The 16,246-nt window shown below is 37.0% G+C and overlaps 1 protein-coding gene across 1 annotated transcript in view; it reads left to right on the forward strand.

Annotated features, from left to right (window-relative positions):
- Positions 1 to 14,882, forward strand: part of MALRD1 (MAM and LDL receptor class A domain containing 1) — a 555,525-nt gene extending 540,643 nt beyond the window's left edge. The window contains exons 40-41 of the mRNA XM_061435952.1: positions 11,230 to 11,305; positions 14,433 to 14,882. Of these exons, the coding sequence (XP_061291936.1) occupies positions 11,230 to 11,305; positions 14,433 to 14,513 (157 nt within the window). The 3' untranslated portion in view covers positions 14,514 to 14,882. The remainder of the gene's footprint in view (positions 1 to 11,229; positions 11,306 to 14,432) is intronic.
- The last annotated feature ends 1,364 nt before the right edge of the window (positions 14,883 to 16,246 follow it).

Here is a 16,246-nt window from a genome sequence, read left to right on the forward strand (position 1 = left end):
CCCAACCCAGGAATCGAATCCACGTCTCATGTCTCCCACATTGGCAAGCCAGTTCTTTACCACTAGTGCCACCTGAGAGGGTATTTAAGAGCAAAAATAGGAATTATGAAAAAACATGACCTACAAAACCTAGCCTAAGGAGTGTAGCCGCAACAGGAGGTAGGTAGATGTTGAGAAGAAATGCTAAAAAGAGAGGAATCAGGAAAGACTGCAATAAGGATCTTGTCTTTTAGGTAAATGATTTACAAGGAGCCGGGCAGGACCGAGGCAAGGAGCTCATTCAGGGGAAACACCTCGTTATCTTTTCCAAATTGGAAAACCATCACCTCACCCTCAAGATTCAGATACACAGCAGCATAATGAATGGAATTTTGGAAATACAACAAAGTGCCAGAAAAGAATTAAAGATTATATTTAATGTCACCATCCAGAGATGCAGACTGTTACATTTTGATGTGTCTTCTTCCAAACCTTTATCCATGTGCACACACGTACATACACTTTTGATCTTGAAAGTCTGTGTTTTCCTCTGCATCTGGTTCCCACTAGATGGCTGTGGATGTGCTAACACTGCACTCGGGAGGAGAAGCTGGCAGAGACCGCCTTTCTGTTGGCAACACGGGGTCTCCTTAGAGTTAAGCTACGGAAACCTGGGTCAGCTTTATTCATCCTAACTGCCTCCATATTCCTGGGCATGTTCCCATTTAAGCACTCTCCCACAGCTAGATCCAATTAAACAGTGACAGTTTTTGCGGTCAGTGATATTTATTTCCTGCCTGAGAAGAGTCGGAGAAAAAATATGGCAGCTGCTGTATCATGTGAATTGGTTTAGCAAGTTTGATGTCCCAGTTGTTGTTTGGTATTGTGACCCTGGATGATTAATCCTTTCCCCTCCTTTTTGTGGCATTTCTGGTTACATTTGCAAAGCCAATGTTTTCTGAATTTTCTCACCCAAAACATTTGGTTCAGATTGTTTCATAAGGACTGGCAAATGAAAACTTGAGTTCATGGACATTCCCCGCACTGCCCCTGAACACCCCCCCCAACCCCGCCCACAACTGCCCCCAATTATCGCTGCTTTTCCAAATTGGGTTGTTTGTTTTCTTTCTTTCCTTTCTTACAGATTGTTTTAATTCTTTTTTTTTTTAAGTCTTCATCTTTCCAAAGGTAGACACCATTTTATAGCTCAATATTTTTGTTTACTACTCCTCATGATTTCTTCCCTTTTTTCTTTAGCAGTGGTCAGATAATACAGCATTTTAACACATTCAGTGAGAAAAGGATGATTTAATAGACTTGGTTTATTGTTTCTCATACTGCCTTATAACGTTGTACAATTTTATTCTAGCTGTAGATTCTGATAACAGATTTAATGTGCCACGATGTAATTACACACTGCAGATTGTAATCTTGGTGCTGGCTTTTTTATGATAAACACAACCATATGAAAATGCCCCCGAAATCAGATTCTCTAAGGTACTGTTGTGTTTCAAGGTTTCCATTAAATCCCTCTCTTCTGGCCACCACCTCTCCTAGATAGTTTTTACCGAAGCACACTTGGGCATAATCTCAGTGTGATATTTTTTAAGGATTTTAGTTGAAACAACTTAATGAAGCACATTGCTGGTCTTCCTAAAATAATATTGTGGGACCTTGTTACTTTGTTAGTCTTGATGATAGAGACAGGATACAGACCATAAATGTCTTCTCTCCTAAGCTGGACATGTGCTTTTAAGCAACTGGCTTTGGTTTGTTCTGTTTTGAAAGCGTGGCCTATGGTAACTGATTCTTTTGTCCTGCTTAAATTTGCATTGGAGAATCTTCAAGTCAAAGTTGTATCCTGTATGAATTAAATACACAGACTGGACCATACCCATTTCATGGACCATCCCCAGCGCATTCCCTCTGGGTCGACTCTATTTTCCAGTTCTCAGAATCCCTTTCTCCACTTCCTATCTACTTCTCATCTGTCTTATATTCTTCTGTTGTGCTTATCTTTGCAAGCTGCTGTAAATTTGTTTTCATTACAAAAAGGACAAAACAGTGTCTGAATTTTAAAATTTGTGATACCATTCCTTAAAAACAGTTTATTCAAACAGGCTAAAATTTGGATTGGAAATGATCAGAGACCAGGTATAAAATAAAACTTATCTAGGGTTTTCAGAAAAGAAAGATGATATATGTAAATCGTGTGGCACTCATGGTTGCACAGAAAATGCAGTGCACAATCTCTCCCCATTACTACAACTTAAAAATGAACAAACCAAAAAAATCAAAACAAGCAAACCTCATTTTCATAGGTTTTAAAATCAGGAAGCAAAAAAAGAGCATTAATTTATATAATGGAATAGAGAATAAAAATTAATAGTACCCTAACTAAGAATCAAACATTTCTAAAAATATCTCTTCTTGACCAAAAGAAATATGTTTAATAGATATGAGTAAAAAAAGTAGGGATCAAAAATATTTTATTTTTATTAGGATTTTATAATATATTTTCCCTTTACCTGAAAGATTAAGCACACTCAGGAACACTTCATAGAAACTCTTAGAACTGAAAATATTTAGAAAAACCAAATTGAAGAGTATAAAATGACAGAGGCTGAAATGAGTAAAGTAGAATTGAGATTTACTTCTGAGGGACACCTCAGGTTCACCATTAATCAGGGTAAGCAAAATTTAATATAATAGGCATTACTCCCAGAATAAATGAATTCCATTTTCACCAGTGAAATGATTGTATTTCATAATTTAGATGGATCTTTTTTAAAAAAATATGTCACATGTACTTTTACTGTTAGAAAACATTTTCCCTAGTAGCAACAAATCATATACTTCATAGCCTGAAAACTCACATCAACTCCTGATATTTATACATAGATATTTCATACCGTTTTTCAGAGATACATATGAGATGTAGGAAACACAGACCTTTATTTTTCAAATGTTGGAAAGTGACTTATTTCTACCAAATTAATTTTTCACCAATTGTATGATTTTTTCATTTCCTGTGTGATGAAATGGATAGGGGGACCAGCCCTGTTCTATTATACTCTTCTCCACCTGGTGGGTCAGCTGGTAAAGAATCCACCTGCAATGGGGGAAACCTTGGTTCGATCCCTGAGTTGGGAAGATCCCCTGGAGAAGGGAACAGCTACCCACTCCAGTATTCTGGCCTGGAGAATTCCATGGACTGTATAGTCCACTGGGGTAACAAAGAGTCGGAAACAACTGAGGGACTTTCACTTTCACTTCATCTTCAGGAAATCCCGCAGGCTACCCTTCTGGCCTGGCACTTAACCAGCTGAAAAAAAAAAAAAAAATAGAAAGAGACAGAGGTCAAAAGTAGGCTCCTGGCCCACTTAGTCTTGGGCTAAGTGGAACAGAAATCTAAACACAAATGTGACTCCAAGGTCACAATAGTAAAAATGAATGTCTTTCTCTGAGTATTGATGCAGTATATTGCTGGGAGTGGGCATGGAAGAACAGAGTAGAGAGTTAGCTAGTGGATCATCAAGACTTCAGACTATATACATTTGTTGTTATTCTTTCTGTAAATATTCACTTGATTCCTATAGCACTAGGTACTATACTAGGTGCTATGATAGAAGAGGAAGTCAGATAAGGAAGAACCTCATTTAACCCTCTGTAAAAAATGCATGAACAAGATGATTGCAAAGGTCCTTGCTAACTCTACACTCAGTCGTGTCCGACTCTTAATGACCCCATGGGCTGCAGCCCACCAGGCTCCTCCATCCATGGGATTTTCCAGGCAAGAGTACTAGAGTGGGGTGCCATTGCCTTCTCCCTAAATAAATAAATCTATCATAAAAAGTTAAAAGTACCACAGTGAGTATTATTGCCAATGTTGTCACTTCCTTCTCCCCCCCCCCTTTATTCCAATGTCCTTTCATTGGTCCCAAGCTTTGGGGTCAGGAGAAAGAAGGAGGGAGTTTAAATGAAAATATCAATGGCAAAAGGAGAAAATAAGAAAAGAAGGTAAAAGAATAGCACTGAACCATTAGTGGGCATCTACTTGTGGTGGGCATTTTATAAACATGTAATTTAATCTAAGAGACAGAAATCTAGTAAGCTGCCACCCTCTAAAAGAAATTAGATCTAGAGTCAGGAGCCACATACTGATTAGCTCTGTAAGTACAGGACCTAAAGCAGTCTTTGATAGACAATATGTGTCCTAGAAATGTTGGATACATTTAAATAGATGAATATGAAAGATGATAAATAACATAATCAGCATTCTAGCATTCCACCATCTGGAGGAATCGGTCACCACATTATAGACATCATTTTCCTTTAGACACTTAGAACAGTTATTTCTTAGATCTTAGAATGTTCTTTAGCATTTAGAAACAAACATAGAAATCATTTCTTTAGTGGAAGCATGAGAGCAAATTCCTCCACACACACACATGCACAACAAATATCTTTTGGTAAATAAATGATCATGTTTATCTCTTCAAATCACCTTGATAGCTACATTAGGAGTACCCAGTTTCAGAGAGTGTTGTTCTTCATACTTTTTAGTAGACAGATTTTTTACAGTACAGTTTTATAATACAGTCCACCTGGATACAACAGAAACCATTGTGCATGGCTCTCTCAGTGTTGTTCCACCCTAATAATTTGTGCTAAAGTTTTGAGCTCACTTGAGCATATTCTAAGCTTACTTTTAAGTATGAAAACATTGTGACAGCTTTACCCCCATGAGATGGTAGCAAGGAGAAGATATTTGGTGGATTTGACTTAAGAAGACTGACCAGTTTCCCCAACACACAAAATTGGAGGAAAAGATGTCTGTTGTTAACAAAAAGAAAGTAAACTACTGATTGATAACCAAAACCAATAATAAATTTAGTAAAGAAAACGAATAAGATGCTCACTAAGACAAATTATAAAAGCAGATTACAATTATTAATAAACTTACAATATGTGTAAATACAAAATGTTTATTAATAAACTTACAATATGTGTAAATACAATATGTGTAAATACAATATGTGTAAATACAATATGTGTAAATACAAAATGTTTATTAATAAACTTACAATATGTGTAAATACAAAATGTTTATTTTGAAGTATAGACTTGTCAGTTAAAACAATTCAAGCACTGTCTTGTCATTCTTTTCTATCAGCTTCCTGATAGCCATTTTTCAACTGCAGAATGCTGTCACCTTGTTTTTTTTTCAACCTAGATAAAAGCTTATTCACTTATCTAAAGATTTTCACATTAAATGGCAATCAGACTCTACCTTAAAACTGTCCAAATGTTGCCATAATAATTTTTCTCATACACTAGCATTACAATTTGGTTTTATATTAATGAAGGTTTTATAGCTCTGCTAAGCTAGAGATACGGAGAAGGCAATGGCACCCCACTCCAGTACTCTTGCCTGGAAAATCCCATGGACAGAGGAGCCTGTTAGGCTGCAGTCCATGGGGACACGACTGAGCGACTTCACTTTCACTTTTCACATTGGAGGAGGAAATGCATTGGAGGAGGAAATGGCAACCCACTCCAGTGTTCTTACCTGGAGAATCCCAGGGAGAGCGAAGCTTGGTGGGTTGCTGTCTCTGGGGTCGCACAGAATCGGACATCACTGGAGCCACTTAGCAGCAGCAGCAGCAAGCTAGAGATTAATGTGTTTATCAATAAGAAGCCTTAACCAGAAAAATTATATAAGAAAAAGAGACAGAAGCCATCCAAATTGGAAAGGAAGAAAGAAAACTATACTATAAATGACATGAACACCTATAGATAGAAAACTCAAAAAAATCCATAAGAAAGCTACTAGAATTAATAAACTCAGCAAAGTTTTGATATAAAAGATCAACACATAAAAATAAGGTATGTTCTTAAATACCATCAGTGAACAATCAGAAAAAGAAATTAAGGAAATAATCACATTGACAATAGCATATAAGAGAGTAAAATACCTGGGAATAAATTTAATCAGGAGGTGAAAGATTTCTACACTTAAAATTTCAAAGCATTACTGAAAGAAATTAAAGAAAACCTAAGTAAGTAGAAAGACATTTTGAGTTTATAGATAGAAAGATTTATTATTGTCAAGATGTCAGTACTACACAAAGCAATCTACAGATTCAACACAGTACCCATTAAAACTCCAGCAGCTTTTTTTTTTTTTTTTTGCAGAAATATAAAACTTATCCTCAAATTAGTATGGAATTACAAGGGCACCAAAGAGCTAAAACAATCTTGATAAAGGATGGACTTGGAGAACTCACTTCCTGATTTCAAAGCTTACCACAAAGCCATAGGAAATGAAACTGTGTGGTATTAGCATGTGAATATAAGTGGAGACCACTGGATTAGAATTAAGAATTGAAATATAAACCCATACATCTATGACCACTTGAGTTTTTACAAGTCCATTCAATAGAGAAAGAATAGTCTTTTCAATAGATGGTGCCAGGGCAACTGCATTTCTGCATACAAAGGAATGGATTTGAACTCCTACCTCATACCATGCATAAAAATTAACTCAAAATGGATCAAAGACTTCAATATAAGAGCTAAAACCATCAAATATTTAGGGGAAATCATAGGAGTAAATCTTCATGATCTGAGATTTGGCAATGCCATCTTAGATATGATACCAAAAGTAAAGGAAACAAAAGAAAAAAAATATAGATAAATTGGATTTCATCAAAGATGTTCGTTTCACTAAGAATGAAATAGTGCCCAACACTGTGAATGCAGTGAATGCCACTGAATTGTACACTCTTAAAAAATGGCTTAAATGGCAAATTTTGTTATATACATATATTTATCACATTTTAAAATTAATAAATACAATTAATATTCCTAGAAAACTTTGAATTATATTCTTAAATGGGTGACTTGTCAGATCAGATCAGATCAGTCGCTCAGTCGTGTCTGACTCTTTGCAACCCCATGAATTGCAGCATGCCAGGCCTCCCTACCCATCACCAACTCCTGGAGTTCACTCAGACTCACGTCCATCGAGTCAGTGATGCCATCCAGCCATCTCATCCTCTGTTGTCCCCTTCTCCTCCTGCCCACAATCCCTCCCAGCATGAGTCTTTTCCAATGAGTCAACTCTTTGCATCAGGTGGCCAAAGTACTGGAGTTTCAGCTTTAGCATCATTCCTTCCAAAGAAATCCCAGGGCTGATCTCCTTCAGAATGGACTGGTTGGATCTCCTTGCAGTCCAAGGGACTCTCAAGAGTCTTCTCCAATACCACAGTTCAAAAGCATCAATTCTTTGGTGCTCAGCTTTCTTTATAGTCCAACACTCACATCCATACATGACTACTGGAAAAACCATAGCCTTGACTAGATGGCTACTTTGTTGGCAGAGTAATGTCTCTGCTTTTGAATATGCTATCTAGGTTGGTCATAACTTTCCTTCCAAGGAGTAAGTGTCTTTTAATTTCATGGCTGCAGTCACCATCTGCAGTGATTTTGGAGCCCAGAAAAATAAAGTCAGCCACTGTTTCCACTGTTTCCCCATCTATTTCCCATGAAGTGGTGGGACCGGATGCCATGATCTTAGTTTTCTGAATGTTGAGCTTTAAGCCAACTTTTTCACTCTCCACTTTCACTTTCATCAAGACGCTTTTGAGTTCCTCTTCACTTTCTGCCATAAGGGTGGTGTCATTTGCATATCTGAGGTTATTGATATTTCTCCCGGCAATCTTGATTCCAGCTTGTGTTTCTTCCAGTCCAGCATTTCTCATGATGTCCTCTGCATATAAGTTAAATAAACAGGGTGACAATATACAGCCTTGACGAACTCCTTTTCCTATTTGGAACCAGTCTGTTGTTCCATGTCCAGTTCTAATTGTTGCTTTCTGACCTGCATACAAATTTCTCAAGAGGCAGATCAGGTGGTCTGGTATTCCCATCTCTTTCAGAATTTTCCACAGTTTATTGTGATCCACACAGTCAAAGGCTTTGGCATAGTCAATAAAGCAGAACTTGTAGGGTGTGTCAATTGTAATTTAATAAGGTGGTTAAAAGGTATAAAATAAGCATTTACCTGAAAGTCATGTTTAATGGATGCAACATACAGGAATTTATTTTTTGTTTTTCTTCATTGCCCATCTAAAATAATTTCAGGTATCTATTATAACTACTTTCATGTTTTTAATCAACACTGAAACAATTTTGTTAGTTAATAAGCCATGAAGTCAGTTCCTGTGGAGGTATCCATATGCTCACTACATCTAAATTAGAAACTTGTATCAGCCTTATCCTAGTTCTGCACTAACATATCTCTGTTTAGCCCCCTCAGAACACCACCTTATACAGTGCCTGCACACACTGGGTGTAGCCAGAGCTTAATAGTAATTTATGTGAATGCCTGTTAAGTCAGGGGAGGAGAATGCATGTGATTCACGATTTCCTTTTATCTACTCTAAACTTCTAAATCAATGCCCTTCTGATTCCCAGAGGTGATTCCATTCTTCGCAACCTTAGCTCTTAAAGAGCTATCTGCCTAATAATGACAGATACAGTTAGTTAAACACAGCATTTTTTAGCCTCATGCAAACTTAACATTGTACCATACAGTGTTAGGACTTGCTGAAAACTTCATAATCAAACATTTTATGTCCCTTGTAGCAGGATTTGTCATTTTAAGTAAAATTGGTTTATGTTTGAGTATCCAACTTATATAACTGATGAAGGTGGAAAATTATATCATGCAACTTGAAATAGTAATTCTATGGAGTTGACACTTGAAATGTACTTAATTGAGTTATCAATGGGTAGTGGGTATGTTTTTACTTCTTAAATAGGAAAGACATTAAAATTAAGCCCAACAGTTCTCAAATTTTCCATATTGGGAAACAGCTCTTGATCTGGGGAAAATTAAAAGTTTGAGATTGCTAATAAACATAATTTGAAGTAAACATAATTCGCTCACCTCCCACTACTCATACTGTGACCCTTTCTTCTTTTATTGTGGCCCCATATCCTTACACTTATGTATCCCCCTTCTTTCTTTATAGTCACCCACCCCAAAGGCTGGTCACTTCATTTTAACAGAAAATTATTTAAGACTTAAAATCCTTTCAGAAGAAAAGTAGCTTCTATAGCTGAAGCCATAGTAATAATAGGGTTGGAAAATTGATCAATTTACTTGACTTCTGCTTGCCAGTAGTGGTTTAGGTCATCCGGAGTCTTAGCAGTTGAAAGCCAAAAATAATCATCTCGTATCAAAATCTTTCCTATTGCGTGTGCCTCCCTTCTATCCCACTGACAGCAAAGCCTGTCTCTTCAGTTCCTGGTTGCCTGCCCAGTCTTTGGACCATCTGTCCTGTCTGGTCTTATGGTTTGGGTTTCCTCCTGCTTTCTGATTTCATGCCTGATTTCAGCCAAGAATTTTTGTCAGTTGTTGGTGTTTGTGGCTGTCTCATCTTTACCTAGCTCCTAATTTCCATCTTGTTTTAAACCTCAGTCTCTCCTGTACCAGCTTCTGCTTTCACATTTGACACATTTCAAAACACTGTTTCACTTCCTACCCAGTCTAAGTTTTAAGAGCAGCCCCATCATGCCCTAACTATGCCACTTATTGAGATTAGTGCTCTGAAAACTCAACCTTGACTGGTCTTGGAGAGAGAAAAGGCAAAGAATCAAACACCACTTGTTCATTTTCATTAATAATTATAGCAATTGTGCATTTTCAATTAGTGGTTAAGTAATTGTTCCGTCATCATTTTAAAGTATATCTGTTTTGTTGTTTTTTTTTTCCCCCACAAAGTAACTCACAAAAATGGCTGCTACAACCCTCTTCACCTATAACCCAAAGGTGATCTGGTTTAGCTACTGAACATTTAGGAACAGTAGAGGTCAGGAATCTTAGAAAACACTGAATCCACAGGGAGAATGTATTGCCAGCCAGTCACAGTTACCCAGATTATGCTGTTGGGTTCATTAATCCTGTTACTTTTTAGAAGAGGACCGTGTGGTTTGGTAGATGGAATAAGAGGTCACACTTCTGACAATATCTTATCAAAGAGGGAATCAGTAAGACTTACTCTTTACGCCCTTTTCTTTCAGAATATAAAGGTACATTATTGACAAGTATTAATTGTCATTATACTCTGATTAAGCAAATATTTCCATGCCTTTTGGGCTTCCCTGGTGGCTCAGACAGTAAAGGATCTACCTGCAACGTGGGAGAACTGGGTTCACTCCCTGGGTTGGGAAGATCCCCTGGAGGATGGCAGGGCAACTCACTCCAGTATTCTTGCCTGAGGATTCCCATGGACAGAGGAGCATAGCAGGCTACTGTCCATGGGGGTCCAAAGAGTCAGACACAATTGAGCAGCTAGACACAGCACATATAACTTTTTCTTCCTTCTTAAGACACTGGCAGTCATCCTGGAATTGGTCTTCCACTCTCTACCGTGTGTACATGTATGTGAATGTGTGCATATATGCAATTTTCCTTATGTCTTCAATAGCGTGTATTTAGTTATCTGGTTATAATTATTTTTTCCTGTGATGAGCATTTGTTTCTTCATCAGTTGTGACCAACTATGCCAGGGCTAGTTGTCTTCTAATAAATCTATTGACTCTTAAGTAACCAAAATATAAAAAGGAATGCTCATTTAGGAGCTCAGTTAATCTGAGTCAATTATGCAGATATAAACCAATATGTGAGATTACCAAGGACATGCCTCTTTATGACTCCTGAAAGGAAATACTAACATAAAATTCTCTTCAAAATGTTCCTATTTAAATTTTCTGTTTACAATGTTAAATACTTTGACTCATATGCTATGTACACATCATTATGACAGACAATGTCATGGAAAATAGTCCTCAGACTGTGGTGGGCTTGGCACTTTTGAATCTATGGGACGTCACGGTGGTCTTTCCTTATAACCAGTTCAGCTTTACATTGCATCATTCTTTCTAATGTTGTATCCTTTGTATTATTATAGTAATATTTAAGAAATTACGAACAACTTTTTTCTGTGCTTGGATTTATTTGGATCTAACTTTTCAGACATCACACTATGTTTGCCTTCAAAGATGTGGTTGCCTTGGTGTCCTACAAAGTAGTCTTTACTTATGGAAATACCATCATAAAAATAAGTATGCTGGCTAGACAGTGTGTCTTCCAAAGATTTGTATCAGATGACAACTTGAAAATGTCCTGTGGTGAATTTCAATGCTTACTTTCCTTTCTGTGGCCTTGTGTGCTTTCAGGAAAACGAAAAGAAGTATTAACCATGCATTTGTTAATCCAATTTATGGGAACTGGAGGAACCCAGAGAAAACAGAGGTAAGTGGCAATGATAAACTGTATTGTCTGAGAAGGGAAAACACAAGCACTTGCTCTTGCACACACGCACGCGCGCACACACACACACACACACACACACAGAGTGTTGTCTGGACAGGTTCCCATATCATGGTGAAGAGGTATGTTTTAGCGGACTTATTTCTCCACCAGAGAGATGAGATGGGAAGGATTTTAATTCTCTCTAAATATGCAGTGAGGATTTTCCATTTCAGGACAGTTTCAATCTGCTTATAGAAGAAGTTCACTGTTAAATGGCTTTGTGGTCATAGTTCATACCGAGAAAGAGGCAACAACTCTGGAAAATATCAGTTTAACTGACAGGGTATTAGTCGTCTCCTCACAGTAACTCTTCATGGACTGTTCTTCATATTTTATTCCCAAACACAAAAGGCAGAATAGCATTCTGTGCTCTCTTTCAGTTCAGGTGTGGGCTGTGAGGGCTGTTACCTGATAATTTAGACAGAGAAAGGAGAAACTGAAGTGTGTTACATCTTTCTTGGCCTTTTTAACGGCTACTCCTTATGAGTGCAATATGAAATAGGCTGGAGAGAAAATGTCAAGTAAAATCCCTCTCATCCCTTTCTTAAGTATGTAATATGAGCATCCATTTGGGTATAAAACAGGATTAGCCATGACACATCACGTCTGTGTGAAAGCTTCCTTACATCTGATTTTAGAAATATCGTATCAAATTAATTCTGTTGTCAAAGTGAGCATATGTTAGAAAACCAGTTTTTATTTTTAATGAAAGTCAGTCACAAACAGTTATTACTATTACTAAAAATAAGTAGCAGAGGTGGTTTCCAGCGTATTTGAGTTACGTGATCAAAGACTAATAAAACACTTGACTTTTTAAATTTCTGTTACCTGATAACTTGTGCTTCCCTTGTGGTTCAGCTAGTAAAGAATCCAGCCTGCAATGCAGGAGACCTGGGTTCAATCCCTGGGTTGAGAAAATCTCCTGGAGAAGGGAAAGGCTACCCACGCTAGTATTCTGGCCTGGAGAATTCCATGGACTGTATAGTCCGTGGTGTTGCAGAGTCGGACACAACTGAGCGACTTTCACTTTACCTGATAACTTAGAAGAGGAAGGGAGAAATTAAGGGCATTACATCTTCATTAATGACATAATACACTCTGTGTGTGTGGTTATGTTAGAAATGAAAATAAGTAAGATATACCTAAGAATACAGAATTAACTTGATTTCAAGTCAATTAAGTCACAGAGCAAAAATGAAAACATAGTTCTACTCAATGGATAATATTAATAAATAAGAAACAAAAGTAATGTATCTTCTTGACAAAGTAGGAAGGTGTAACATAAATGTATTTTTATTTTTACTAAAGAAAAGAAAATTTAATCTTTTTAGTCTTTAGTTTAACTTTTAGAATCTGAAAGTTACAAATGATTTAAGGAAATAAAATGTTTTAAATTTGACATTTTTTATCAATCATTCCTCTTTCATGTTGTTTCTTTCCATTAAGAATGGCTAGAGAAGAAATCCTGTCATAGCTCTCAACTTTTGTTGCTTTTCTGATTTCTGTTGTTTCAGAAACAAATAACTTTGTATTAATTAAACTAAGTGCACCTTTCCTGACCTAACAAAGTAGACTTCTCAGAAAATACCCTTGTGAACACTCCTAGAGAAAAATTCTCATATTCTGATATACAAATTTAGAAGATAGTATATTGAAAACCACGGACCCATCAGCCAACATCTACAGTGATCAACCCATAGTCATTCTTGTTTCACTTCTGCCGCCACCCATTCCCTCCACCCACCAGAATGGTGGTGATATTTTTAAAAATAGGCTTTATTTTCTTTGAGAAATTTCAGGTTCAGGACAGAAGGTACATGGACTTTCCATATATCCTGTGTCCCCACACATGCATAGCCTTTCCCATTATCAACATCTCCCACAAGAGTGATACATTTCTTACAACTGATGAACCTACACTGACATGTTGTTATCACCCAGAGTCCATAGTTTACATTACAATTCACTCTTGTGCCAACCAGAGTGTTTTTAAGCAAATTCCAGTATCATTTAATTTTACCTGTAAAGACTTCAGTTATACTAGGATAAATATATTAAAAAAATATATAACCACAGTATCACTTGCAAACACTTAACAGTAATTCTGTGACACAATCAAAGATTCCATCAGTGTTCAACCTATCCCATTTGGCTCATAAATAAGTGTGTGTGGAGGGGTTGTACTTTGTTGTTGTTGGTATATTTTTAAAATCAGGATCCATATAATTTATGTGCATTCAAATTGTTAGACATGTCTTTGCTGCTGCTGCTGCTGCTGCTGCTAAGTCACTTCAGTTGTGTCTGACTCTGTGCAACCCCATAGACGGCAGCCTACCAGGCTCCTCTGTCCCTGGGATTCTCCAGGCAAGAACACTGGAGTGGGTTGCCATTTCCTCCTCCAATGCATGAAAGTGAAAAGGCAAAGTGAAGTCACTCAGTCGTGTCCAACTCTTAGCGACCCCATGGACTGCAGCCTACCAGGCTCCTCCGTCCATGGGATTTTCCAGGCAAGAATACTGGAGTGGGGTGCCATTGCCTTCTCCAGACATGTTTCTAGTCTCTTTTAATCTCTAGATTTTGTTTTCTATTTTCCCTTTGCAATTTATTTGTTGAGGAAATCATGTTGGTTGTCCTATACAACTTTCCATGTTTTAGATTTTCTAATATATACTGCAAAATATAATTCTCCCAGCTGAAAGCTGTTGGCTGTTGTTTTTTTGTAAATATTTTTATTTAGTTTTATTTAAACTAACTATAATTAAAGTAACAAACTTAAAAACAGTGCCATAGAAAGAAGCAGTCAAGATCCTGGCCACTGCATTCCCCCATCGCACCAGAGGTGAGGATGAGGCAATGGCTCCTTTGCTCAGAGGATGCTGGGCACACACCAAGAAGAGGCCTGTGTCAGTGGTTCGGGCAGTATGGACTGGAGGTGTTGAAGTAGGAGTCACAGATGCACTAGTTATTACTCCAGTGAAAATCCATTAAAAACTCACTGCATGATCTGGGAAAAAGTCTCTTATTTTAAAGTCTAAAATCATAACTCTTTCGATGTGTTTTTCTTTAGAGTTCTGTATACTCCTTCTCAAATCCATTATATGACACAATATCAGGAAGACTGGAGACTATATCTAATCGTCTCAAATAGTGCGATCAAGATCATCAAGATTGGGACTTCCCTGGTGGTCCAGTGGCTAATACTCTGCACTTCCTCTGCAGAGGGCACAGGTTTGATCCCTGGTCAGGCAACTAAGATCCCACATGCTGCATGGCATGGCAAAAGAAAAAAAAAGAAAGAAAACAAAAAGATCAAATATGATCTCATATCCAGTCTGTGAACTCTGATAGAAACTCATCTTATCCAATAGTAAAACTGGAAGGGATTTGGAATACCACTCTAATTATTACAGTTACAAATAAATTTTCTTATAGAATATTTTGAATGTTTTCATGGAATCTGAATTAGAACTTTATCTTCATTATATATCTGAATATTTTAATAAAATGTCCCACTTAAGTTTCTTGTTTTCTTTTAACTTTATTATAGTTATTTTTTAAAGGATGAATCAAATTGTTTCAGATTCTGAATATAAAGAAGTTTTAAGATGCTTATTTATAGTCCATTGGGCTTAGAAATAAAGTTGAACTGGCTACAAACCAGCAGGAGTGGGTGGGCAAATATAGTAATCCTAATCAACATAACCATGAATAAAAGGTATTTCTGTATTTGGAAAAAAAGAATATGATAAATTATCATCTTGAACTTTCCATCTATCTTTACATAGATATAAAAATAATGCTAAAATATATGTTAACAAGCTTTGTTTTTCTGAAAAGAATAGAGAACCCAGAAATAAACCTGCACACTTATGGTCAATTAATCTGCAACAAAGGAAGCAAAAATATACAATGAAGAAAAGACAGTCTCCTCTGTAAGTGGTTCTGGGAAAACTGAACAACTGCTTATAAAAGAATTGAATTAGAACATCTTCTCACACCATATACAAGAATAAACTCAAAATGGATTAAATAATTAAATGTAAGACCTGAAACCATAAAACTGCTTGTAGAGAACATAGGCAAGCATATGTAAATTATAGCAATATTTTTTGGATCTGTCTCATAAAGCTGGAGAATCCCATGGATGGAGGAGCCTGGTGGGCTGTAGTCCATGGGGTTGCTAAGAGTCTGACACGACTGAGCGACTTCACTTTGACTTTTCACTTTCATGCATTGGAGAGGGAAATGGCAACCCACTCCAGTGTTCTTGCCTGGAGAATCCTAGGGATGGGGGAGCCTGGTGGGCTGCCGTCTATGGGGTCTCACAGAGTTGGACACGACTGAAGTGACTTAGTAGCATAAAGCAAAAGAAACAAAAGCAAAAATAAACAAATGGAATCTAATTAAACTTAAAAACTTTTGCACAACAAAGGAAACCACTGACAGAATGAAAAGACAATCTACTGAATGGTAAAAAAAATATTTGCAAATGGCATAACCAATAAGGGGTTAATATCAAAAAAGTATAAACAGCTCATACAACTCGATATCAAAAAAAGAAACAACGTGATTTAAAAAATGGGCAAAAGACCTGAATAGACATTTTTCCTAGGAAGAATACAGATGGCCAACAGGAACAAAAAAAGATGCTCGACATCAGTAATCATCAGAGAAATGCAAATGGAAACCCCAATGAAACATCACGTCACACCCATCAAAATGGCTATCATCAAAAAGTCTACAAATAACAAATCTTGGCAAGGATGCATAGAAAAGGAACCCTAATACACTGTTGGTAGGAATGTAAATTGGTTCAGTCACTATGGAAAACAGTATGGGGGTTCCTCAAAAAACTGAAAATGGAACAATCCCACTCTGGGT

Source organism: Bos javanicus, chromosome 13 (assembly GCF_032452875.1).
Source record: "Bos javanicus breed banteng chromosome 13, ARS-OSU_banteng_1.0, whole genome shotgun sequence".
Classification (NCBI taxonomy): domain Eukaryota; kingdom Metazoa; phylum Chordata; class Mammalia; order Artiodactyla; family Bovidae; genus Bos; species Bos javanicus.